At 49.9% G+C, this 27,125-nt stretch overlaps 1 protein-coding gene across 1 annotated transcript in view; it reads left to right on the top strand.

Moving 5' to 3' along the window:
• Positions 1-22,896: 22,896 nt before the first annotated feature.
• SLCO2A1 (solute carrier organic anion transporter family member 2A1) overlaps positions 22,897-27,125 on the top strand; it is a 29,244-nt gene continuing 25,015 nt past the window's right edge. The window contains exon 1 of the mRNA XM_030493551.1: positions 22,897-23,115. Within this exon, the coding sequence (XP_030349411.1) occupies positions 23,026-23,115 (90 nt within the window). The 5' untranslated portion in view covers positions 22,897-23,025. The remainder of the gene's footprint in view (positions 23,116-27,125) is intronic.

The following is a 27,125-nucleotide window of genomic DNA, read 5'->3' on the forward strand; positions in this document are numbered from 1 at the left end:
TCTGTCACTAATGATGCACAGAACAATCTTGTCAGAGCCCTTCCTGCAGGGAGGGTGGTGAAAGCTGCTGTGAGGGAGCGGAGCTGGCAGAGGTTTGTCCATCTCCTGTCTGTGCACACTGCAATGCCAGGGGCCACCGTGTGTGGGGGTGACAAAGGCAGCGTGACCTACCACTGCACACCAAGCCTGATGTGCCTGGGGCTCAGCAGAGCTCTTTGCAAGGCCATCCATGTGCGAGTCACTCCAGCACCACCCTCACTGAACACCGACACTTGCAAAGCATGATTCCCGAGGAGTGGTCTGCGAGGATGGGTCACAGAGGACAAATACAGGGGTTTGCAGATGTTTGGTGGTTGTTTCTTTCATCTTGGTGGGGGTGATGTGGAGTATTTAAGGTGTCCCATCAGCCATGTGCAGGTAGGTGGGCAAGATGTGGTTGTGGATGTCTGGACTTTGGGTTGCTTGTTCCATATGAGCCTTTCTGGTCAGAGCTTTCTCTTCGAGTGGTTGCCTTCAGCACAGCCCCTCCTAACACTGATGTGATGGATGCTCTTGCTTGATGAAAATAGAACAATGACCTCAAGGGTTTTCCTTTGAAAGTGTCTTGAGAGAGGACAAATGGGAAGGACTTTAACAGGCCATCTGCTCCCCTCCCATCCGGCTGTGCGGGGCCAGGCCCTGTGATAAGGTTGGGTGAAAGGCAAAGAGTGCCAGGAGGTTTGGCTTGAAGGGCATGAGAAGGTGCAGGATGCAGGGTTGAATCTCCTGAGAGCAGGGACTGACCCTGGGGAGCAGAAGTTCTGCATGCCTTGTTCCACCCTGAGATGTGAGGGCACTGTGGCATTCAGGGCTGCTTCTTGAAGGCCATGTCTTCCTTCCTTATAAGCTCAGGGTCTTTGGGGCAGGGTGCTCTGGGTTTAGTCCAGCTGAGCTGCTCTGGGCTCTGCCCTGCCCTTCTCCTCCTCCTCGGGGCAGCGTGGGCCAACCTGCGTCACTGCTCGCTGTCACCGTCATTAGTGGCAGGACATCATCAAAGGGTGTTCCCATGGGAAGCGTGAGTTATAGGAGCCCTGGCCAGCAGGAGCAGGAAGAGAGACACTGCAGCCTGGCTCTCCAGGGGTCTGGGGTTCCCAGCCTGGTGCAGAGGCAGCGGGCAGGACCTGGACACTGGCTATCCATGTCCATGGGCATGCTGTGCCCTTGTCTCGCCTGGGTGAGCCGGGTGCTTTGCTTGGGAATCTGGTGAGAATCCGTAGATGCACCAAGCTGGGAGATCCTCCCAGCAAGCAGGGCATGAGCCCAGCAGGATTTGTAGTTCATGCTGGGACTGTCAAATCCTGGTGTATTCATGTTTCTGGGTGCTGTAGATTGTATTTCTTTAACCTCAGGTGCCCTTGTTTGGTTAGGAGTTGAGGTCGGGAGGAAGGCTGCTGCTCTGCTCTTTGGTTTGGGTTCAGCTTTGGTTACAAGGATGTTTCTGCCTGTCCTCTGTCCCAGCCACTGCAGGCTCTCAGCTCCAGCCCCAGCCAGGTCCAGGTCAAGCCCAGCCTGGGAGCTGTGAGGAAAAGAGTTATGATAGGCAGTGCTGGGTGACCTCTGTGTTTGCAGTTCTCCCGCCTTTGTTTTGGTAAAAGACAGGTCCCGCCACCCTGCCAGCAGGAATGGGAGGGTTATTGTGCAAAGCCAGGACCACAGGACTAGGAGCAGCTCCCATCCTGTTTTCAAGGCTCCAACTGCTCCCGAAAGCCAGTGCCAGCCCCACCACCTCCCATGCCTTCCCTGATGCCCCGGCTCTTGCTGCGGGTGAGGGCTGTGCATCCTGCAGACGTCCATCCGCTCTGGTCCAGACCCTGTGGGCTGAACGCCTTGAGGTCTTGTGAGGAGCAAGGACTTGGCTTGGGTGCAGACGCGCCTCTGCAAGAGGCAGCATGTCATAGCCTCTGTCCCTGCGCTGGGCAGAACAGGGAGGGATGGTGCCGCGGGCCTGTTCCCGGCACCGCGCATCTCTTGGCACACAGGCTAACCTCTTACGTGGGCTAGAGCTGCGAGCAGCCAGCGCCAGGGCTCTGCCTCTTCCCAGCCCTGCATAAGGGCAGGGGTGCCCTCACCCCGGGGGGGTCCCACTGGGCACGCACAGGGGGGGCTGCCGAGCCCCATCGGCTGCCTGGGCATGACTTGGCCCCTGCCAGGGATCAGGTTAGGTCTTGTGTCCAGGTGCAGGCAGCCGGGTTGATGCAATGTGCCTGTTCCTGCTCGGCGGGGAATGTTGCTCACCTGCCCGAGGAGGCACACGCGCTCCCATGGCTTGGCACTGCCTGCCAAGCCTTAATCTCCATTGTTTGACAGCTGGTGCTCTACTGACGTCAATCCCATGGCTCAGGGGGCTTTTGGAGGAGGAATGGGCAAGTCTCCGCACACACGTGCTTGCAGGCTTAGCGTGAAAACATTGCACTGAAACCACAGAGCGAGAGGGGAGAGGAGAAGAAAGGAAGAGCGGGGTGCAGCTCCCAGGGACGCGGATCCTCTGCTGCATGGCCCAGCCTTGGGAGCTGCCGGTTGACTCACACCCAGGTCTGCCTGGTCAGGCAGCATCCCTGATGAAGGCAAAAATGCCACCTTATGCATTCAGCTTGCTGGGAAGTGCTGCTCACTTCCCTTCCCCTGCCCATGCTGAGGGTCTGTTTGTGCCCCATAAGCATCCTGCCTGGCTTTCTGTTCCCTGTCCTGATCCCCTCCAGCCAGCTGAGACCACTGATGTGGGCAGCTGGATGTAGTTCCTAACTGCTTGGTGACTGCTGCTTTCCTTTCATTCTCTGGTCATAGTCTCAAGGCCTATGGTAAAATCGTAGAATGGTTTGGGTTGAAGGGACCTTAAAACCCATCCAGTTCTAACCCCCTGCCACGGGCAGGGACACCTTCCACTAGAGCAGGTTGCTCCAAGCCCCTGTGTCCAACCTGGCCTTGAACACTGCCAGGGATGGGGCAGCCACAGCTTCTCTGGGCACCCTGTGCCAGCGCCTCAGCACCCTCACAGGGAAGAACTTCTTCATAAGATCTCATCTCAATCTCCCCTCTGGCAGGTTAAAGCCATTCCCTCTTGTCCTGTCACTACAGGCCCTTGCCCAAAGCCCCTCTCCAGATTTCTTGTAGCCCCTTTAGGCACTGGAAGCTGCTCTAAGGTCTCCCCTTAAGGAGCCTTCTCTTCTCCAGGCTGAGCAAGCCTAGCTCTCTCAGCCTGGCTCCAGAGCAGAGGTGCAGTTTTGTCCCTTCCTGTATTATACATCATTAAAGAAGCTGTTCAGTCCTGTCTGGATTGCACCAGCTCCGGGCGGCACTGTCCTGCCTCAAGGGACCATTTCAGGATGCTCCCTGGAAGCCGTGCCCAGGTCTCATATGGCATTGGCCAACTTGTGCTCAGCTTTGCTGCTTTTCTCCCAGAGAATAAGTTTCGGGAGCAACATCCTTGGTCTCCCGTGGGCTGATCCCTCCTCCACGCATCAGCAGATATAAAGGGTGCACTCACTGCTCTGGGGAAGGCTGAGCATCCGTTGTTGCTGCCTGCAGGAAGGGTCTGGCTCCAGGTCCTATGTGTCTGTCTTGCAAAGCCTCGCTTAGCTTTGGAGCCTGGAAAAGGCTCTCTGGGGAATCTTGGCATGGAGACCACGGCTTCCAGGCTGAGTCGCCGGCGCTTCTGCTTCCACTTCTGACCTTAACAACACATCCTGATGGCAATTGTTCTCTGGGCTGGAAATCCTGTCTGCCCTGCTGCAGGACTTGTGCTCCCAAGCAGCTTGAGGTCTTCGGTCAATGTAGTCAACCCTTCCCGCAAGGGAAGTCACTCTCGCCCTACTTCTCAGTGGCAGCCACCTCTCTGGCTCCACTCCCTGGGCTTGGCTTCTCAGCAGCAGTAGCTTTAATGTCTTTAAATATTTTTCATTAAAGAAAAAAAGCCAACTGGGGTGTGAGGAGACAAAAGAGGAGGAAGCCAGGAATTGCCATAAGTAGCTTTGAAAGGGTTTTTCTTTTTAAATTTATTTATTTCCTGGCTTAGAAAGCAACTTGGTGGAAACTGTCTTGAAGCTCAACCTGGGTCATGCCTGGGAAATGGAAAACCTGAAAGCCATTTTGGGTCTGTGCATATTGCTGAAAGCCCATGGCCAGGAGGGTCAAAGGACTCTGTAAATCTGCTGATTTGACTTCTCAAGCTAAGTTGTTTTCTTTCCTTTTGCCCCACAGCCCTTGATAGTGAGAAATCATGTAAGTAATCATTAGAGCAGATTACTTCATGCCTTGACTTCGCTTGCCTCTTTGCTATGTTTCCACCACTGGCATTGCTCTGTGTTCCTTCCTGACTAACACAGTTTTGAGGCCTTGGAAACTGAATTTGGATGATATCCACCAGGCAAGAGTTTTAGCAAAGCATCTGAGTTTTCAGGTCTATGGGGAAATATATTGACTATTTCTTGTTCCAGAGAAGGGGAAATATCAGAGGTTGTGCCATGGTGAGTTTTTCTGGAGAAAGCTGGTTTCCTCAGTATGATGAGTCAAATGCTGTGATTCAGCCTTCCCCCAACAAATGAAGCATCCAGAAGTATGCAGAAGTTTCTCTTGCTTAAAATTCTGGTCCAGAGGGTACATTTGGACTGTATAACTCATTTTGATATTCTTTTTAGATACAAACCCTGCATTTGATCACTGAAAAAACCTCCTCTGATCATTTTTCTTAAAACAGGGAGACATTAAGAAAAATAGCATGCGAGTTCACACCCCTAAGAAAGAAAGCACGAGCCCACAGCATCCTCTTGTTCATCACATCATCTTCTTGCCCAACTCCTGTGAATTATCTGGCACCTCAAGGATTAGTGGCAAACCCAGTATTTTATAGCTAATGTTCTAGCCATCTCTACTAGCTAATATTCCAGCCAAGGCTTCGTGTGTACGTATTTCTGTAGCAAGGGGATGAATGCTGGGTGTAGGACATGCTTCAGCTCTCCAGCCTGGGCTTTGGAGACCGGTTCTGATAATTCAGAAAGCAGTTTGATGAGTATGTCTACATAATTAACAGAAGCTTTGCTAGAAACTAAACTGGGAAGACTTATGGGAAGTTACATGCACACCTTTAGCAAGACAAGGCTTAAGAAAAGAGGTGATGTTTTGTTTAGGAATATTAATAGAAAGCGTTGCTTTCTTCTGCAGACCTGACTTCACTGCTCTAATGATAGCGGTGTTGGTAAGTGCTGTGATTTTATTCATCACTTATAAAATTTGCACTCACTTGAAGCATCAGGGAAGCTGATATGGGGAACTGAGCAATCATGTTGAAAAGATGCAGCCAGTTTCATGAAGGGTGATAATGGGACCAGATAGGTGTTTTCAAAAACACACAAGTAAGAGATCAGTTGGTTTGGCTTGGTTTTTTTTTACATCCTTTTTCCTGGATTTTAGGGTCAAGGTTGTGGTATATGCATGCTTGGTCTTGGCACGGCAATGACAGCTTGCTCCTGTTTTCCTGGCTGTCACCTCCTGGGACCCCCATGTTACCCATGGGGGAAACTGTAGAAGGTCATCCCAGGTCCTCCTGCCTGTCCTGCTCCCTTCCAAGATGCTTCTCTTCACAGACAACCAGGGGCTATGGTGCTCTTCCTTAGCTTTAACAATGCTGCAAATGCCTCTTCCTCTGTGAGCTTGTGTGGTCTTCATTTGAATCCTTGTGAGCCCATTAAGAGGTGGGATCCGTGCTTCAGATTTTGAGTTTTTTCGGCTCACATTTTGAAATCCCCTTGAACATTGTAGGGAGTAAGCTGCTGCTGCTGCTGCAGTCAGGTTTGCAGAAGCTAAGGGGATCCTGGACTGTTCCCTCTCCAAAACACCCCCAAGCCTGGGTTTGGGCTGAAGCTACACCTTCCCCAGGAGGGCTGCCAGTCTTGGCTTGATCACCATATGGGAGGGAGAATCACTTAATCACTTCTACTGTTGAATAGTGGGGTCTTATCCTGATCTGGCTTTCTTTCTGGGTCACAGGGGCAGATGCCATTTCCCTGGTGGCTGGGGACGTGGGGTCCAAACTCCTCTTTGAAACACTGGCTGCCCAAAACCCTCTGAGATGCCCTCAGATCCACTCTCAAAGGAGCTCCCCTCGCTTCACTGGCCCCAGGAGCCAGGGAGTGTCTGGCTTAGAGTGGCTTGGGTGGCTGGGATTCAGGGCTCTGGCACTGAGGGTACTTGATAGAGCAGGCAAGCCACTGGGCCCTGCAACACTTGGTGGCCAGCCAACCCCCTCCTGCCTTGGAAGAAGCTTCCCCAGTCGGTCTGCAGCCAGTACTCACCAGTGCAGCTGATGGAGGACCTGGTTTGTGCAGCTCAGAACAGGGCACGCAGGGAGGAGCTGGGTCCTTGTTTGTAAATCCAGTCCAGTTTAGGAGAGCTTGCTCCTAACAGCTGAGGTGTGGTGGAAAAATTATATTCTGCTTTGCCAGCTGCTAACAAATGCCCAGTTGGCCACGAGGGCCAGCACTTTGCTAGGATAGGGCAGATCTCCGCTGGGAATAAGATGCCAGTTTTGCTTAAGGGCTGCTTGGAACAGAGATGATGGGCAGAACCCAAGAGGAGGTTTGGTTTGGCTCTTCCCTCAGGTGCTCCTTTGCCTTTCAAGGATACGGTGGCCAGCCCAGATAAGGGACTGAAAGTATTTGACTGCCAGATGGAAGTTGTTGTCTTTTGTTATAGTGTTAGAAACCTGATTATTTTTTGTTATTTTTACTCAGTTTTAACAGGGCTTTGTTAGAAGCAAGTCAGTGTGAAGTCTTGCATAAGCTCATCCAGCAGTTGGTAAGCAAGCAGGCAGTAGAAAGACCTTGGAGCAGTAATCAGGAAGGGAAACTGGAAGAGAGAAGAATGGATGTGCTGAGCTGGAACACTGGCTCCTTTCCTCTGCAGGCATGCTTTGCTTTTCTGCTACAAGCAGCGGTCGAGGAAGATGAGGCTTCAAATGTGCATGGCTGTTGTGAAGCCTCCGGGAACAGACAAGGAGGAAACCACAGGGCATCAGCCACGATTTGCATGGTTTCTATTGCCCAGATTGGGGTTTTGTGGCTGGGGTGAGATCAGATCTTCCCTGTGAGGGTGGTGAGACACTGGCACAGGGTGCCCAGAGAAGCCGTGGCTGCCCCATCCCTGGCAGTGTTCAAGGCCGGGTTGGACACAGGGGCTTGGAGCAACCTGCTCTAGTGGAAGGTGTCCCTGCCCGTGGCAGGGGGTTGGAACTGAATGGGTTTTAAGGTCCCTTCAACCCAAACCAGTCTGGGATTCTGTGAGGAGGCAGTGGCTGCAAAGACAGTGGGATGGGGTGCAGGTGGCCTTAGAAGGAAGGGGGACCAGCACAGTTAGAGACCTCTGGAGAACATGGGGCTGCAGAAGGTCCTGCTCCAAACCAGCCACGTGTGTTGGAGGGGGTGAGTTCGGGCTTCTTTCAATTAAAAATTGTATATTTTCCATGGAAGGTGGTTTCTGAAAAGCCTGAGATCTTAAAATCTTCCTAATAACTCACAGCTTAGCTCGGTGCACATCCATTCCTGCAGACCAGGGGCTGGCAGCTCTCTGGCCATTGGCTTGTGAGAAATGGCTTTCCCTGTGAACTGAGATCATGTGATAAAACTTACTGATTTAGTAAAAATTACTCCATTGCAGTTTGTTGTTCGCATGCTTGCATGTTTTGGGGAGCTTTTTCTAGCAGAGAATGTATTTTGGGAAGAATCTCCTTACTCTCAAAAAACCCCAAACAACCCTCCTCTTCATCCCCAAATCCAGCAGCTTTCAGGGAAAAAACAAAAGGTGGGGATGAAGCTGCACCTCTCACTCTATCCACCTCCCTTTGTATTTCCTAAGCCCAGGAAACTGGATGGGAAGGGAGTTCCCCACCCCAAAAAAAGCTAAGGATCAGGTTGGTTGTGCAGATTCTTCGCCAGCCGATTTCTGTAAGTGGACAGTGTGTGAAAAGCCTCGATGAGAAACTCTAGTCACCAGTGTAAACGACATGAAAACTTGCTTCTGGAAAAAGTACTTTCTTCCTGCTTCTTGATAGCCAACTGCAGGGTGTTCCTGATGATAGAGCACAAATGTTCTCAACAGGCTAAATAATTATGTTTAATTAGTTTTCATTAAGGTGATGCCAATCCACCCCTCTATTTGGAAACTCGCTTAGCTTCTGAAATGGCTTAAAAACAATGAAGCAGGGAAAATACCCTGCTCATGCTGCACTCATTTCCACCCGCCACAGGAAAGAAAGGGACCACCAGACCCCATGGGCTATGCGGTGAATTTCCAGACCTGCAAAGGAGGCTGGAGTGAGTTTAAAATAGTCTGTCTCTGTGTGTTTTCATTTTCACTTCCAAAGCAAAAACTAATGCTGGGATTGCTCCCTGTCCATCACTTCCCAGAGGCAACAGCATCATAACCCCGGTCATTCAGTGATGTCTTCTCCTGGGGCACATTGCCACAGTGGCCTGTGGCCATCAGGACCACCACCAGTGGCAGAGGTGAGCCTGGGACAGCAGCAGGGGAGTCTACATCTCCTCCTGTGCTAACAGCATGCAGGCAGTTCTTATCACATCCCTGTGTGTCTTCTTGGCCCTGACCTGCTCCGTAAGCGGAGGAAGGACAGCGAGGTTGTTGCCTGTGGTCTGTGTTGAGTGCCAGCACGGATAACAGCCTGGCATTATCAGGTTTTTGGCTCTGGCAGCCACAGCTCAATACGTAGGTGAAATGAGCATTTCGAGCAGCGGGGTGTAATTGCCTGGTGCGCAATGCTTAACCAAAACACATCTCTATCGCTCCATCTCCACGTCAGGAGTGCACGTGCACCCTTTGCACATTCTCCACCCTCCAGGTAGGATACAGGCAGAATGAGGCCAGACCAGATCCAGGATCACACTTCTGCATAGGGCCAGCACCGGTAGACACTGGGAGGTGGGACCAGCACCGGAGCCCCATGGCATGTAGGCATGGAAGGTGCCCACCCTGGTTGTGGAAAGCCATCAGATGTCCTGCTGGGGAGACAGAAGGGGTTTTCCCTCTGGTATCTATCTGTGTTATGCTGTCTCTACACCACCAAGCTGGCATGAACGTGGCTGTTGTAGATTCTTGGTCTTCACTTGCTCTACTACTGTGCCATTGGTTTCCATTTCCACCTTGAGTCTACAGCGCTTGTTTCCAAATGATGTGTGTTCACACTGATTTCCTTAAGTTTGGCTTTTTTTTTTTTTTGGTCTCATTTCTGCTATTTCTGCATACAGCCACCTCTTGGTCTGGTCCCGGTCCAAACCCTGTCAGTGATAAGGGGAAATTCCCCAGTCAGATAGAGGAAACCATACCAGCATTCCAGGCAGTCTTTCCGAAGTATTTTTAATGAAGGGCACACGCCCTCTGAGCCTGATGAGTGTCCTGTTTACCTTTCCTCATGGACTCTGCAGGCTGCAGGAGAAGGTGGGAGATGTCCTGGCATCAGCTGGCCTGAGCAAAAAGGGAAATTACTCTGGGAAGGTTTGAAGTAAGACTGTGTCCTGGCACTTTGCTGAGTCAAGAGGATGCCGGCAGCACAGGTAAGGCTTCCTGGGATGGGGGTTGCAAAAGAAGGTAAAAACATCTGAGACTTGGCAGTGTGTGGTGGGGAAGGCTCTACTGTAATGAGCTACAGCTCTTCTTTCCCTCTTCTAGCTCTGTATATGCTGGGTTTACTCTGTGTCATAAGAAGATGCTGCTTCTGTGAATAGCAGCGTTCTGTGAACAGTAGTAGTCTAGTAAGTGGAAAGGGACTCCATGCTGCAGAGGAAAATGTTGGCATGGGGAACCCATCACAGATATCTTGTGCTCCTCCAGGCTGGAGGAGGCAGGGAAAGGCTGTAGTCTTGTTGCCTGGGGTGCAAAGTCCTCTGCAGGAATGGGAAAACAGCCTGAAGCCCTGCCCTTTCAACACCTCTTGTGCTGATGACTTGTGAGGAGGATGCCCAGTTTCTTCTTTCAGGCATATAATACTCGCTTTCCCAAACCTCTGTCTCTGGACCATAACACAGCAGACTAAGGCACACCACCACCCTGTGACCTCAGGAAAACCCAGCTACTTTGTCCATCTGGATGGCATCATCTGCAGTGCAGGGAACCTGCTGCCTGTTACCCATCACAGACGCTTATTCAATGAGCTGCGTTCACACAAGGCTGTAACCTTCTTCCTCTTTCTTCCAGATATAACAAATTGTTAAAGCCTCTCTAGTTTCTACTTATCCCCAGCTTTGTATTTGCACCCTTGGTGTCTCCTCTGAGAGTCTGCCTGGCTGAAAGGGCAAGTCAATAACTAGACTGGTTGATGTGCCTGTCCTTGGATCATCCCCCATCTCTTGGAGGGGCAGCAGCATTCAAGGCAGGGCATTGAATCCTAACTAAAGACTGTGCCTCCCAGGTTCAGGCATTGTGCAGCAGTCCTTTCACATCCCACAGCTCTTTGCACTGTGGCATCTGCACCTGCCTCTGCCTGGGCTCTCCACCAGCCCTGAAGGCCATTGCTCTTCTGCTGGGTGGGATCAGGATCTCACGCTGAACACAGCAGGGGATGGAGGCAGGCACAGAGGACCAGGTATGTGTTTGTCTGGAAGGCATGGAATTTTTCAGCAGCCCAGGGGTAAGTCAAGATTAGTGCTGACCCTCTGGTCCATTGCTGTCCTGAAAAATCACAGAGAGCCTTTGACAGGCAGTGGGGATGATGGAGGCTGGAGAAGAGCTGCTGTTTTTTAACGGGATTGTGTTTTCTGGCCCTGAGCTTGCCTGCACAGCCCTACTCTCCTCTCTGGAGAGCAGGAATGGAGCAGCAGGTGCCTGGGACTCAGCCAGAGCTTAGCATGCACCAAGGGGCTGGGATCATGCACGTAGTGGCCAGAAACAGCAGACACGTTCCCCTTCTCTTTCAGCAGGGACATTAATCTGAACTCATGCTCCCTGCCAGAAGCCAGTGCCAGCAACCTCTGTGGGAGGGTGAGCTAGGAACCTGCTTTCTGCTGCTTGCATGGACCAAGTGAGATCTGCACTGCAGTTTGTGGAAGCAGAGGGGGGCTGGCTTAGTCTTAATTCCTCATGGCATCTTCCCCTCCCACCACTGCTGCCTCATTTGTGCCCAGGCTGAGTATGAGTTGGCGCCATTCATCTGAGAGCAAATCTCCTGGTGGGACTGGAAAAGTAGTTGGGTCTCCAGGTGCTTGTAAGACCCTAAATACAACAGCCTCTGGGGATGGGAGGAGGTAGCCTGAGTCATGAGAGAGGAACTGCTGCTCCACCTATTCTTTGCTTGGTCTAGCAGAGAAGACAGCTCAAGCGCAGAGATACAGCCTATAAGCGATGAGTCAGCCATTGTCCAGAGAGTCTCCACGGGACAAACATCATCACGTCTTCTTTCCTTGGCTATCTTCTCAGCAACTTCATCCTTCAGCTGGCCTGGCGGCTTCTCCTCCTGTTTTGTTTGCCGCCTCCTGGTCGCGAAGTGCTGTTGCTGGAAGGGGAAGTGTTGATGGTGCCTCTCAGTCTATTCTACCTAATTTTAAACCTTTTTAAAAGGGTTTCTTTTTTTGTCTTTGTGATCTCATTGTGTCCTGTTTTAAATTAGAAATAAAAAAATGTCACACGAGGAAAGCTGTTGTCTGATGTTTGGTGCCATGGTGAGATGAGCTATTGTGTGATGAAGACCTTGTGCCAGAACAGCCTTGTTCCACTCTACTGTTGGTCGTCCTCTCTGCGAGGGACAGGCTTTTCTTTCCTACAGCAGATCCCCAAAGGAGCGGGGAGGAGGCAGGAGTGGGATGGGATGACACGTTTCTCTTCCCAGTTGAATGTTTCCAGTCAAGAGGCTCTTTGAGAAGTGTGCCGGTGCACAGATAACACAGATAGACATGTTTCAGGAAGCGGTTCCCAGAACTGGCTTGACATTGCTGTGACCTGGACCAACTGCTGTCCTTGCAAAAGAAAGAAAAGTGAAGCCAGGGGTCAAACAACAGGAACAGGCATTGAGGAAATGATCCCTCGCTAAAATTAATGAACCCGCAGGATAACATGCCATTCAGGGTGAGTCACAGCTTTTCCTTACGTGGTGCTGAGGGGAGCAAAGGCTATGGGGTTTCTGGGCATCATGGAAGAGGGGATCTGGGCCAAATGGGGTGAGGACTTCAGTGGTTCCTCATCAAAAGAAAGACTCAAGAAGTGATGGCTTGACAGCCCCCAGTGACAGCATCCCAAAGGCTATTTGTGGACGGCTCAACAGCTGGCTCCAAAAAAGTGCACTGGTGTCCATGCAGATTTCCATCACTCTTGCCAGGCATTGACCAACCCTGCCAGATGAAGCTACTCCTCCTAAACACCAGCTCCATGAGGAGATGTGATAAAAGAAGGGAACTGCAGAAGGACTGTGAAATTCTAAGTACTGATCAAACCCCACTAGTGCAGGCATTGGCCTCTGCCATTCCACCCATATGGTGATAGTGTGTGGTCTTCTCTTCAGGTGAGAAGTTCAAAGTCTCTTCTCTAAAGTAGAGTAGCTCCTGTACCTCTCTTTTTGCCTAGGGTGCAGGAAAGCTATTTAAAATGCCACTTCCGAGGGAAAACAGGATCCTGAGCTGTTAGCTCACTCTTGAACTGATTGACTTTGGGTCATCTTCAGCGGAACACCATTGACCACATCCTTTTTATGCTGGAGCATACCTCCTCTTATGGTTCCTCAAGCTCCCAGCTCTGTGTTTGCAATGTGTCTGTGCAGCCAACCAGGATGGCTCCTATTAGTTGAATCTCAGCCATGCCTTTCGCTCTGTGATTCAAACCTAGTGGCAGGTCCTTTACCTAATGTTCAGCTACAGATGTCAAATACAGATGAGGAACACAATGTTCTTGATTCAAAATGAGTAATTTCCAAGCTGAGACAATTCAGCCCCACCAGGAACACGGTGTCTGTCTTGGTCAAAGGAGTTCTTTCAGGTAGGAGCGCCCTACCATGGCTGTCAGAACAATTTACTGATTTCCCTGTAAAAACAATAAGTATTTGTCTCATTTTCTAGGGTGAAATTAAGCAGCCATGGCAGAGGCATACCTGGCTGAGAAGTCAGTCATCTGTGTGGTGGCTCTGAAGCAAGCACCAACGAAGTGTGAAGGCATGCTGTGAGTATCATCAGAGCTGACAACTCTTCACCAGATGTGTTTATTTCTTGGTGCTCTGCTCTCTTGTTTGTCAATCAATGATCGTTATTCTTCTTGAAGCAGCTGTAAGTAGTCAGGTTTCTCCACTGATTTACATCTAAACTGGCCTGGTAATGTTGAAACCCATGAGGTAGAGGACTGTGTTGGCTGGACTTGGTCCAAGGATGTGGTGGATGAGTCAGTGCCTCCACCAGCCTTGCTGCAGCAAAGGCAGTGGTCCACAAGGCAGTCTGGGGAGCAAAAGCATTTTCTCCATCAGTCTGTTCTGAGAGAGATATCAGAGCGTGACTGCACTCACCACAGCGAGTTCTTCACAGAGGAGCCAGTGCAGTTTCTTCTCAGGCCTAACGAGAACTTCGCATGCTGGCCTAAACCTCAGCCACGTGGTTAGAAAAGGAAAACGAAAGCAGGAAAAGAAACCCTGCTTTGTCTTACGTCTCTGGTTCTTCATGAGTGCACTTGGGACGGACAGCAGCATGCCAAGGCTCATTCCTGCAAACCCCAGCTCTGATCAGAGGTTGCCTAAAGGTTGGAGGGGGCTCTGAGCAGCCTGGTCTAGTGGAAGGTGTCCCTGCCCATGGCAGGGGGTTGGAACTGGATGAGCTTTAAGGCCCCTTTAACCCAAACCATTGTGTGATTTTATGATCATCTTTCTGTGGGGTCACACCATGCTCAGCAGACTGTATCCTGCCACTGATGTTCATTTAGAGCATCCAGACTGATAGAAGTGGTTGCTAAAATGAGGAAAGTGCTGGCTGTGTGAACAGACTGGTTTTGAACCTGTTACAAATAGACCGCAAGCATCTCCCCAGCTTGGGAATCCCTTGGTTTGTCCTTGCAAAATAAAGGAGAATAGGAAAGAAAGGATCCTGTTTCCAAAATGTTTGACTGTGGAACCCTTTTTTCCCACCCCGCCCCCCACCCTCATATTAAAAAAAAAAAAAAGAAAAAGGTAAAAACAGGCACATTTTGTTTCAAACTCAAAATTTTTCACATTCATTTAGAATGTTGGGAAAAAAATGGTTTCAGAGTCATGAGCCCATATTTGACAGGAAACAGTGGCAGATTACTCTGAAATGATGGTTTATTAGAGTGAGCTAATCCCACAGTACTAAAAAAGCTATGATCTAAAGGAAATGTTTTGAAATTGTGAAAGGGAAATGTTGCAGTCTGCCTGAGACTGAGATTTTTTTTTGTTGATGATGCTTTTCAAGAATAGGGCTTTGAGAAATGGGTTTGAGATGGGAGCAGTTTGAGGTTTCTCAAGCCCTCCAGGTACAGGAAATCTGAGATTACAGCAAAGCAGGACTCCAATTTCTGAATTGTCATCTTTTACGCCCCTTCTTTATGGAAACCTGTCAGGATTTTTGACTTCTTTTCATTCCAGTGCTCCTCTGGCAGCTGCACAAAAATTAAAACAGCATCTTTTCACCTTTAGCAATCTTAGACAATTTCGGACATAGCTCTCATAGGGACTTGCTCCCATGCATGCCTCCTCCAGTAGCCTGTAGAGAAGATGTAAAGAGGCAATGTTCTCCTGTTAGATAGAAATCAAGAGCTTTAAAAACTACTCCCAGGTCTGCTGTTTACCTGTTTTATGTATTGAGAGGTCTTGTCACATTTTAGTACCATTTTTTTCTTGCTCATAGCCCATTCATATTACAGGTGGATTATTTACTTGTTTGCCTTCCTTCAAGGCCTTATGGCTCCTCTCATAATTTGCTCATGCAGACCAAAACTGATCTCACTGGATGTCTTGCCCCTCCATTTTCCCCATTAAAAACAGTGTTTTCATGAGCTGTACTCATGGTGAGTACTTGGATTGCTCCGTGATGGTTGGATGGCTGTCCATCACTCTCAGTCCACACTACTTGTGTGTCAGTGGCAAATTGAGTCCCTCCTGCTGAAGTGGGAGCGGCTGGAGGAGGATGGAAACTGTGATGAGATGATTCCCATGTGCATCAGTAGAAACAAAATGTCATTTCCATTGGAAAATATTTCAAGGTGTTTCAGCCTTTCAAGATGAAACAAAATCTTCCCCTGCAAAATGTCAGTTCCAGCCATTGTTCCAGTTTGACTTGCCTGTTCCAAGGAAAACAAATACATTTTGATTTGAAATGGCTAACGCTGATACCAGCTCAGAATCAGCCCTTCCCTACCACACGCTCAGAGTTAGGAGAGGATCTTGTCATGATCCAAAGCCTTCTTGATGTTTTTATTCCAGCTTCTCCAAACAGAAAGCTTCCAGCACTTTTTGTACAACGGACATCGCAGCTTTCCATGCTGCCTTGGGTGATGCCAGGGTCCTCTTCTTGGGCTGCAGTTTGAGATGGAGCCAGAGCTGCCAGCAGCAAGGTATCACCAAACATAAACCTTAATGTTGAGCTTCTAGCTGCTAAATAACAATGCTGGAGAGAACCCCATGGGAAGAGGCACCCTCCAAAAATATCTGAAGAGCTGTTTTGGGCATGCAAAAATGGGTCTGTCAAAACCAATTTCCAGTAGAGCTCTACAAAACACACGTCAGCAGGGGTTGGTGGCTGCCAAATCTCGCAACCGCCTCTGCCTTGTGTCCAGCGTGAGAAGGACAGGTTTTATTGGGTTGTTTTTGGTTAGCTGCTTATTGAAATTCAGGCTGGTTTTATTTAGTGGGTTGACCCTTACACAGTGACAGCCAAACCACACGCGCACGCTCTCATAGTATCAAGGGAAGTTTGGAAGATTTCAAACCAAACAAGGAGCTTTTACAAAATGTCTAAGTAGTTGAAAAAAAAAAAATAATTAGATGATTATGCAACTTTGTTGGCACTCTTGCTGTTATCGTCATTAAATAAGTCAATATATAGTATAATAAAAATGTTTTGCTCCAGATTAGTGGACACTGAACCAGTTTTCTTGCAAACATAGAACTCTCATTCCATATTTAAAGTGCCCAGAGCTTCAGGACTTGTAGCAGTATGAGCAGAGTCTTGTGGCCAGATATTAGGAACTAGATGTGCTGATTTCACTCTCTTTTATCCTCTTTTTATTGAATTTAACCTTTTTTTTCAAGACTGAAGCAGACAAACATCCAAACTTTGTGGCTTAACTGTCCTTACCACAACCTCAGGAGGGTATCAAATCAGAGCTGTGATCACCGCACAACGTTTGGACTAGCTCCTTTCATGCACTGGGGTAATATTCATTAAAGCTTTTGTGTATTTAATTTATTTATTTAAGTATTTTTTAAAATTTCCATTCACATGGTGGCTGTCAGAGCACTCTGAGGTCTTTCAGAGGTGGTAGAACAGCCAAATAAAATCATTTCCAAGGTAAAAGGTCAATACATCCAACAAGCACCAGCTCTTCGAGGAGGTGAAGATTTCAGTGGGATGTGACAGATGTAGGCACATGAGTCTCTGAAGCTCTGAAACCATGAAGACCATCTCAGCCCTTCTGCCTCTTCTGGGGACTATTGTGGGGACTCTATAGTCACATTGATTCCTTGTCTCAAGAGAGCAGAGACTCATCACCAGGAGTGAATAAGATAAGAGGATGCCGCATCACCCATGGTGAGGCATATTCCACATTGCCTGCCAGACCTTCACAACAGGAGGAGGCTGAAGCATGAGCTCTCCATCAGCTCTGTTCCTGGGGAGGCCATTGCTTCTGGACTGCACCCAACTGAGAGCACTTGTTGAGGTAGGTGAAGCTGAGATGTTACCACCTTCTTCCCTGTGCTGGAATGTGCCACCCGCCAGCAGCCTTCTGGATAGGACCCTCCTTGAGCTGCTCCAGGTCTGATTTGGTCACACATCTCCCCCTTACCCCTTAGGATGGCACCTCTGTAGACCTGGTACCAGAGATTAACATCATGCCTACGGGCAGCAGCAGGTTTTGGTGCTGCCAGATGCAGTCGTCTTGGTGTGAAGTAACAGATTTGCCTTGCAACTAATTTCAAGGCACAGGAGAACCTGGGAATGTCTGTCTCTCCCAGGTACGTAGGTCTGTGGAGGAATCAGGGTTAAGGAATTTTACAAAAATATTTGAGACTTTACCTTTCTAGGCTACAGAACCTTGCTTAGGGGCACTGTTCCTGAAGTATTTACCAACTATAAAGTTTATTGGCAGTGAGCAGATTTAAATTAGGCTGCCTCATCATGATCACTTGAAGTAGTTTCAAGGAAACGCAATCCTGCTTTGAATGGCACAGACAGATCCTTGTCTGCCTCACTTAATTGCTTTTACTACAGGATACTGATGCTTTAGATTGCAAATCCTTCGAGGCAAGGACTTGTCTCTTTGTTCTGGGTTTGCGGAACACATCCTGCAGCAAAGGCCAGGACTCTGGCCCGACTACAAACATCTGGTTATTTTGGATGCTGTACTCAGAGTGCCAGGAGGTCTTTATAATGGTAGCTGGAGGGTGTAAGGGTTGTGGGGTCCCTATTGGCACAGCCCTGCTGAATGCTGACCCCTGGTATTCACAGCAATCATGTTGCACCGAGTGATGCACATCATCTTTCATCCCTGCAATTGGTCTTGTTTATGGTGGAGCAGAATTTATTGCACATGCAAATGTCAGGCAAACGAGTAGCTGGGGAGGGTGTAGAATTAATAATCTTAATTCCAATCTTCCAGCTTCTCCTTTTACCAACCATTAGAGTTGCTCCTCTGGAATGCGCTGAGCAAAGGTCCCAGCATCCCCAAACCTGGGGGCTGGCATCTCCGAAAGCTGTTACAGAGAAAGGAGAGGTGGAAAAGGTATTGCAGAGGAAGAAGAGTAGGCTGGGCCAGTGGGGACCCACCAAAATAATCCACACATCATATCATCTCCAGTATAACGAACGAGCCTTTGGTATATTAGAGCAGGGATTCAACTGATGGTAAAACTCAAGTGGCCTAATTATAAACAAGGCTTACTTAAAACAGAAAAGGCAGAGGAAAAAAAGCGGCTGTTTAAGAGGTGTGACACAAAGCACCACCAGGGCTCATTTAAAAGCATTTCCTCCACTCCTATAGACTGGAGAAGTTCACTGTAAGTCCACTTATAGCACTCTTAAAAGTGGAGGAGATTTCTGCTTTCTTCTCTGCTGCTTTTAAAGATTCAGCCTGCCAAAATCAATGGCCTCCTAGTTTTCAGGCTCTGCAATCACCCTCATGGTGCAATTGCAGCTGTGCAAAGCTTGTCTTCCCATTTATTCTTCCATACGGCACCTTTCTCCTTTCATTGCCCTGCAAGAGGTTTTATTGACTGGGTTTGCATATGGAATGGAGAGCACAACAGAGTTGTATAATGTATTTATTGGTCACCAATAAATACAGGTATTTGCAGACAGGTATCTTCTGCTTCAGGTTAGCTGGTTGTGGGCAGCCAGCCATGGGAGGGATGGTTTAATGCTGACAAGCACTTCTGCCATCATCTTTAGTATAAATTATCTACTCTCCCATCCCACCTTGACTTTACTCCTAATCTCTGGTGGCGGCCTTGGCCAGAGGGTAAGCAGTGTCATGTCATGCTTGGCTGTTGCTTGTCCAAAAAGATCCCCTGTACATGCCTCTCTGCCATGCGGACTGTGGTGCCCTCTCCCCAAAGGCTGGACCACCTCCTCGGGTGCTGGTAAACCACCTTCCCCTCATGCCCAGGAGCAGGTCAGGCTGTGAGCCAGCCAAGCCTGTTCTTCAGGTATGGCTGCGTACCTCCCTCTGACCAGTATTTCTGCTCCAGATCAAACATACATTGCTGTAAATTAAACCCAGCTTGTTATGGTCTGTAATTTCCATTGCAACCACAGGCACCGGCAGGAACCACTGGTGCACGCTGCCTGCCCCATCCCCTTTGGTCCTCATCCACCACCAGCCATGGAGAATAAATGGGATTTCTAGGGGGTGGGTTTGGTATGCTGGTCTGCAACCCCGGGGTCTGGCTCTGCTACTTGCAAGTCTGAAACCCTCTGGGGGCCTGGGACTTCATGTTTGTTTCTGCAGAGGCTTGTGCTGTTCTGGTGCTGGTGTGCAGTGAGTGAATGGGAGGTTGCACGGCTCCAGGAAGTTTGTTTTTAAGCTGTGTAAGGTTCCCAAATAAATGGAGGGATCACCTTTCGCTCTCTTCCTATTCCTGCTTGCAACAACACCACCCACAAAGCAGGAGACCCACCACATCTCAGGCAACAACTTCTAGGGCTGCTCATTTTATCAGCTGAATGTATGGCTCTGATCCTGCTTTTGTTCTTTCCTCTCTCTTGCAGAGCCTCCCCAGGTCTTCGCAACATAATGTGATTCTCTAAGTGTCTGTCCATCCTCACATGTCCCATGGCTGACATTGGTGGTAGGATCTTCATTGCTGCTACGTCTGAAAAGACCAGAAGTTCGCTTGGATCACATCTCCCTCCCTTCTTCTGCTGAGCCAGGTTGTCCTGAGGCCCTGTCCTTTTTCCAGCTTCTAGGTTTATCCAACAGCAGAGGATTTCCCAGGCTGGGGGATGCATATAGGCTTGCTATGGGCTTCCCTGTTACTACTGGATCATGTGAAGCCACCGAAGAGTATGGAAGGCAGTTGAGTCTTCTGGATCCACACCTTTGGAGCTGCTGAAATAACTTCTGACCTAGCAGGAACCAGATTCCTTAGGATGTCTAACCACACAGTTCACATTTTCCAGCTCAAGATAGGAAAATGAATTCCTTGGTCCATTGATCCCTTGTGACTGAGGGTGTCTGGCTCCACACTATGAATGATGCTTCAAGCAGGTCTGTGTAAAATGAAATATTGACTGCACTGGTCCAAGTCTCAGTCCTAAGTCACTGACTGGGAGGCTGCTGGGAAAGAAACACCTTCCTTTAAGAAAGATCTGTTGCTCCAGCTTCAAATGTAGCAGGGACTGTCCTACTGTGCATGCACAGCATAGCTGGAAAACATCTTCCATGCTGGGATGCAGTGTCTCTTCATCTAGTAACAAGTCTTCCTAGGGGCCGGGAAGATCTTCCCAGTTGAGTCTCAGTTGGATTTGATAATCTTTAAGGGTCTCTTCCAACTCAAGATATTCTATGATTCAGTGTTGGTGGGTACATAATGCCTTTTAAAGCTCAGTGGGCATATAACCTTTGAGAAGAATAGGTTGGAGATACTGTGGAGGAAAACTGAGATGCTTCAGTCCTTGACAGATCAAAACCAGGTGGTAAAGCAGAGATAGTGTGGTCCTCACCTCATGAAAGCTTCAACCCACTGCTTGGTAGAAAGGAGTAAGGAGGATGATGCAGTGAAAGAGAAGAGCTGTGGTCACGTTGAGTTTGACCCAATCTCCTTCCCAGCAGAAGAAAAGTGGCTTTTGAGGGTGCTGATGTTCTGCGAACAAGGTGAGGGACCTGCCTCAGTTCCTGCAGAGCTACACCAGCGTAAGTTTGGTCTGCCCATGGGAAATATGCCTGGTGGGCAGATTTCAGTTGATGGCCTGTTTTGGATGAGGGGAGATGGCTGGGTACAGAATGAGCTGGTGGTGTATGTGGACAGCTGCGGGCCTGATTCAGCTTTGCTAGTTGAACTACCTGGTTCCCACTCGATTAGCATCAGCAAGATCTTCTCCTTCCAGCCAATGTCTTGGCCAGGGCAGTGTGACTGCTTGTAGGAGGAACGCATATCAAAGGCTGGGAGAGAAACGCTGACCCAGGAACTGCGTAAAATGAAACAAACCCTGTCAATGTGTGATCTTTCCTGCCAGGCACTTCGCGTCAACCATATCACCCTAACAAAGCATGATGAGAAGAATTTGAAACCAAACTCTCCTTCCCTTGTCAGCGCCGCCATAAATCACTTTCATCCTCTGCACTCATCTGCAGACCAAACCATTCCTTGCCAAGGCTGTAATCCTGCAGGGATGAAAACACAGTGGAGAATCCTCAAAAAAAAGGTAAGAGTCCCCTGTTTTCTCATGTGCATCTCATTTTGTTACTCCTGTTGTACCATCTGTTTTCTAAGGTCTGTAATTTAAAAGCAATATTGGCATAAGAAAGCTGGAGCTGAATTTGTGTCCAAGGGCTGGAATTTCAATTCCAGCAGGATAAAAGCTTGGTAGATGTCAGCAGTGCTCTCCGATAGTCCCATTGCCAGGCAGGGCACAGGCTTGTTGAGCATCACACCTCTTCCCTGGTGCGTTTTGCTGCACAGAGACAAATTTCTACCAAAAAGCTGAAGCCTGTGGCCAAAACAGCTGCTGTGTGGAGGTGGTTGTTATGACAAAGTGAGCATCACGGGTTTCTGCAGAATAAACTGAGAAGACAGGGCCATTAGTGAGTGTTTCAGGCATTGCCTGAAAAATGAGCTCAGTGGCACGTCGGGCTCATGGGGAGATGAGCAGGGGACTTGTTGACTTGCTTGAGCTTTTCTATCATGAGGCTGAAACTCCCTGTCTCTTGCCATCGAGTGGTGGATAAAAGGGCTTGGCTAACTCTGACTGGGGAAAAGGTTGTCTTCACATCACATCTTGGCCTCACATCTAGTGAATTTGGGGATGGAAGTGAAAAAAGATGGGAAAACAGGATGCCTTTTTTTTTTGCCACCCATAGGCCGGTGATACCTGCCGGTCCCTGCAAGTGGTGTTCCTGGGACAGGGTTTGGAAATGGGAAACTGACAGCCTGGATTAGCTTTATTTATCTATTATGATGCTCTTTTTCATGCTGCTTTCAAGCCCTGTGCCTGGTCGGACTTGTACTGGAGCCCAAAAATCCTGAGCTGGGGTCCTCTCGCAGGATGGGGAGGAAGGGAGCACCCACAGAGCCTCTCCCACAGGTTCAATGCACCCTCTCGTGGCGAGCAGCCACAGTGGGTGCCTGGGCAAGGTCTGGGTGTCTATAGGTGCCCGCCGTATGGGGCTCGGCTCCTTGGCATCATACCCGGGGTGTACATAGTGACCTGCCAGCCATCCCATGGGATGGGAGCTTGGATTTGGTTTCTCTAGGCTCAGGACACCCCAAAGTGCCTCTACCATTTCCCATGGGATGCCCCCACCTCTGTCTCCCCCTGCTTTATGCAGGAAAAAGCAAGAATTCTTACAAAACACTCCAAGCTGGCGTCCCCTCAGCTGGGATCAACCTGCCCTTTTCCTCCCTGTGAGGAGCCTGCAAAATAAATCAGTGCTTTGCATAAGCAGAGCCCTGGGGAGGTATTGCTGAAAAAACACTGCTCAGGAGCCTCACAGATGCAATTTTTTCCAAGAGAGAAAAGCAGAAGTTTTTTTCTCCGTAACCCTTTAACCCAAGGAGGGATTTCTATGGCCACCCAGTTTCCCCCCTCCCACCACTTGGGAGCCAAATCTCAGCTTGCCAAAAGGTGCCTCCCCCTTCCTCTCGCCCCTTCAATACTAAACCCCCAGTTGCTTTCCCTGCAGGAGGGCTGCTCTGCCGGTGCCAGTGCCTTCTTCAGCCACGTCCTGCAGCCTTGGGCACGAGCAGGGCAGAGGGGAGCTGCTGCATAGACAAGCTGCGGGTCAGGGCGCTGGGTGTCCCCCAGGGGTGGGCACGCGTCGTGGCAGCGCCGTGGTCCCCATCCCCAAGGAGCCCTCGCTCCCACCTGCTCCCTGAACGCTGGCGTTGGCTTCCTGCGACTTTAAAGTTCCCTCGGTGCACAAAGGAAAAGAGGGAGGAGAAAGGGTTTCATCATCACTCCCGAGAGCAGACTTATAAAAACTTTGCGCTCACGCTGCCTGGCTCACTCACGGGCTCAGAGGGTTTTCGGCGCAGACCGTGCGGGCTGCCAGCAGCAGGACAGGCCAGAGAGGGACAGGACCCCACGCACAGCATTGCTATTTGGGGCTCCCCCGGAATCCCCCACAATGGGAGTCCACCCCGAAGCCACCAAATCCCCAGTCGATGTCCCCAAAGGCTCCGGCACCTGCTCCCGGAGTATCTTCTGCAACATCAAGGTAAGGAGCAGTGCTGGGCAGGGATGCCCCCGTTTCCCGGGTGGGGAGGGAGGAGAACGCTTGCATGGAGAGCAACCCCAACCCATCCCGCGGGTCCCCACATTCCCAATACAAACTGCCAGTAAAACGAATGGTGTTTGCTAAGATGCAGAATTTGGAAGTCAGCTCCTTGGGCAGTCCTGGGTAACTAACACTGCTGAGGTGTGTTCCGCTTGGCACAGGAAGGGCTGGGGGTTCTGGCTGCGTTTCAGAGTGGTACCTGGCACGGCGTGCCGGTGTTGTGCCGCGTGGAAGTGGCGTGGACAGCTCTCCATGAGCTGTGGGGTTTACCCACGGTGTCCGGTACACCGTGTGCTGCTGCTTAGGGAATGATTAACCACATCCTGGTGTGAAAAGAAAATGCTGCCCTATCATAACGCTGACTTGCTTTAAAAACGTTGGTGAGGAGGGCTTTTGGAGTGACAGAAGCAAAATCTCAGCAGGTTGAAGTGGGTTTTCTGGTGTTGGCTGCCCGGTTACTCACCTGCCCCTATTAGCAAAGCGAAAGCTGTCATCCGAAAGCCAGTCCTTGCCTGAACTTCAGGCTCTTAAGTTCACTGCCTGCATGGGAAAACACCAGCCACCCTGGCCACTTCTCACGTTTTAAACCCTGCTAACCATCGTGCTTTTACATCATCCCTTGCCCTGTCTTGTTTTTGACCCATGCAGCACATTTTGGCCCATTTTTGGATGGGCAACGGGTCTGCTGCATGTGCTGATTCCTGTCCCTGGGACATCCGCCTGCCAGCCAGGATTTCCCTGGGTGGGGGGATGTTCATGCCTCACTTGGCAGCACCTCTGCATATCGGTATCCGAAGCAGCCGGGTGCAGGTTTGGGAATGGCAGCTCCCAGGGGCTTTGCAGCTTTGGGTACATGAGAGAGGGGACACGCACTCCAGGACCCCCTCCTGCCGCTGCCGCTGGTCGTGCCCAGGGCTGGGGTATGATTTCCCACTAGTGTTCTTGAATATGAATGTGTTGTTTGCTGCGATGGGTAGGGCATCGTGGTCCGGGATGGGTTTGGGTTTTATTTGCCACCCATCTTCCCTCACCTTGCATGAAGGATGGCGCTGCCTGCTGCTCTTTGGGCTATGCTTGCTTGGGGTTGGTTTCTGGGCAGCAAAACTTTCACCAAATCATGGTTGGAGGGAGCAAAACTGTTCTGTCGGGGTGCTGTGGGAATGCTATAAGCTATCGTGAGGCTGTTCCCAACAGGCTGCTCCTCCTCCTAGGGGCTTCCAGGGCTGGAGGCATCATCCCATCCCATCCCCATATCCCTGCGCTATTCCAGCAGGTGACTTGATGGCCCCTTTTGGCTGTGAGCTCCAGGAGGTAGAGTTACCCTGAGTTATTCGGAGCTGCCTCCGGGCTACCCTGACATGCCTCTGAAAGGGAGTGGTGACTTGACCCCTCCTCTGCTGGAGGTGCAAAAGGTGGCCCTACAGCCCACCGACTGCTCCAGTAATGACCATGGCTCGGGGTGAGTAAAGTCACCCAAAAACCGAGCCCTTCTTGCAGTTCCTGCTGTTTCCTGGAAATACTCACAGCTCCCTTCAGCTGCGTGCTTACAGGGCAGCATACAAAAATCCCTGGAACGGGACAAAACATCATCAAACTCGATTCCTTTTTCAGGATGTGAAACTACAGGGTTTGAAAAAAAGCCCCAGCAAATACATGTTAATCCACTCCTGCATCCCATAGGCAGGACGTGGGCTATGGGTGCCCCTAAGGGAAAACCAGCGTGTGAGAAAAGAGGCGCTTCTGTTTTAAAAAGTTAACATCCCAACAGTGACATTGTGCAAGTATGTTAAGGAACAGTTTGAGCTCTATCAAAACATGCTTGTTGGCACCAGGGTGATGATGTGTACCATCTGGAATGGCGGGGAATCAGGACATCCATCCCTTGGAGAAAAGTTCTTGCTTTTAAGAGCAAATGTATATAAATTGACAGGCAGTGACATCCCCCACCCTTTCCTGACCTGTTCACTCTTCCTCTGCTGTGACATTTGTGTTAAAAACTTATATACATTAAAAAATAACTGCTTCAAGGTAGGAAAGCACTGGTCTGTGTGCAGTTGTCAACCCATCCTCTCAGTCCTGCCTCCCGATTAATAGAAAATCTAAGTGTTACAACTGAATTTCCAGGTTTGGCAAGTTCTTTTATTGTGAATGGGTCATTAGAGGACAAGGCATACAATAAGCGTCTCGATTTATATGGCTTTATAGCTCTTGCTTGTTACGAAAAGCCATTGGTGCTGCACATACCGTATTATATAAAGTCTTCACCCAGCACCTAATTGTGTGGGAAACTGCTGGCACCATCCCATACAGAGACAGGTACTCTACAAAGGGGTTTAAATTAATTAGACACAGCATTCTCATATAAACAATGGCAGTTTCTGACAGGGACAGTACTTCCAACACAACAAATCACCTAGTTGCAGCAGGCTCCAAGTCTTGATCAAGAAGTTCATATTTAATCCATGAAGTTCACATACCAGAATCATTTTTGGAGTGCCTTTTGCACAGCTGGTGCCAAAAATAGTGAATTGCTTTTCCATGTAAGCTGTTCTGCTCATCCTTGCTCCTAGTGATGGGGACCACTGCCTCCCTGCACTGGTTCCTATTGCTCTCAGGGTGTTTTTCAGCTCTGGCCCCATTGCTGCTGATATTCGGAGGTGTGGGAGCATGATGATGCTGGGGATGGGCATCAGAAAGGGAAAGGTCCTGGTGGAAAGCAGCAGGATTACAGAATCACAGACTGGTTTGGGTTGAAAGGGACCTTAAAGCTCATCTAGTTTAACCCCTTGCCACGGGCAGGGACACCTTCCACTAGAGCAGGTTGCTCCAAGCCCCTGTGTCCAACCTGGCCTTGAACACTGCCAGGGATGGGGCAGCCACAGCTTCTCTGGGCACCCTGTGCCAGCGCCTCAGCACCCTCACAGGGAAGAACTTCTGCCTAATGTCTAATCTCAATCTCCCCTCTTTCATCTTAAAGCCATTCACCCTTGTCCTGTCACTACCTGCTCTTGTAAAAAGCCCCTCTCCAGGTTTCTTGCAGCCCCTTTAGGCACTGGAGCTGCTCTAAGGTCTCCCCTTAAGGAACCTTCTCTTCTCCAGGCTGACCCAGCCCAGCTCTCTCAGCCTGGCTCCAGAGCAGAGCTGCTCCAGCCCTCGCAGCATCTCTGTGGCCTCCTCTGGACTCGCTTCAACAGCCCCACATCCCTCTTGTGTTGGCGCCCCAGAGCTGGACGCAGGACTGCAGGGGGGGTCTCACCAGAGCGCAGTAGAGGGGGAGAATCCCCTCCCTCGACCTGCTGGTCATGCTGCTGGGGATGCAGCCCAGGTCACGGTTGGTTTCTGAGCTGCAAGCACATGCTGCTGGGCCATGGGGAGCTTCTTGTCAACCAACACCCCTAAGTCCTTCTCCTCAGGGCTGCTCCATCCAGTCTCTGTCCATCCTGTGTTTGTGCTTGGGGTTGCCCTGACACAGGTGCAGGACCTTGCACTTGACCTTATTGAACTCCATGAGGTTTGCACAGTCCCACCTCTCCAGCCTGTCCAGGTCCTTCTGGATCCCATCCCTTCCCTCCAGCATGTTGACTGCACTGCACAGCTTGGTGTCATTGGTACCAATGTTGCTGCAGGGATTTGAAGAGTGCGATAGGGACGGCAGCTCTGGGGATGGATGGTATGCAGGGGATTGCTGCTGGGGATGTGGGAGTGGTGCAGAAGCATGTGCTTGGCGAGCAGGCAATGCCCTGTGGATGTGGCCTCTAGCTCATATCTGTGCTCTGACCCAGCAGGCATTTACAGCTGATCTCTGTACCCTATGGGAATATGGTTGGTGGCAGTTCCTTGTTGCTGCTGTGGAAGTTACTCCCTGTTACACGTGGGTATTAATGAGTGTAGCTAATACTGCAATTACACCGAATGGCACCAAGGCTCTGTCTATACTGATATTTAAGGGC

Source organism: Strigops habroptila, chromosome 8, assembly GCF_004027225.2.
Source record: "Strigops habroptila isolate Jane chromosome 8, bStrHab1.2.pri, whole genome shotgun sequence".
Classification (NCBI taxonomy): Eukaryota; Metazoa; Chordata; class Aves; order Psittaciformes; family Psittacidae; genus Strigops; species Strigops habroptila.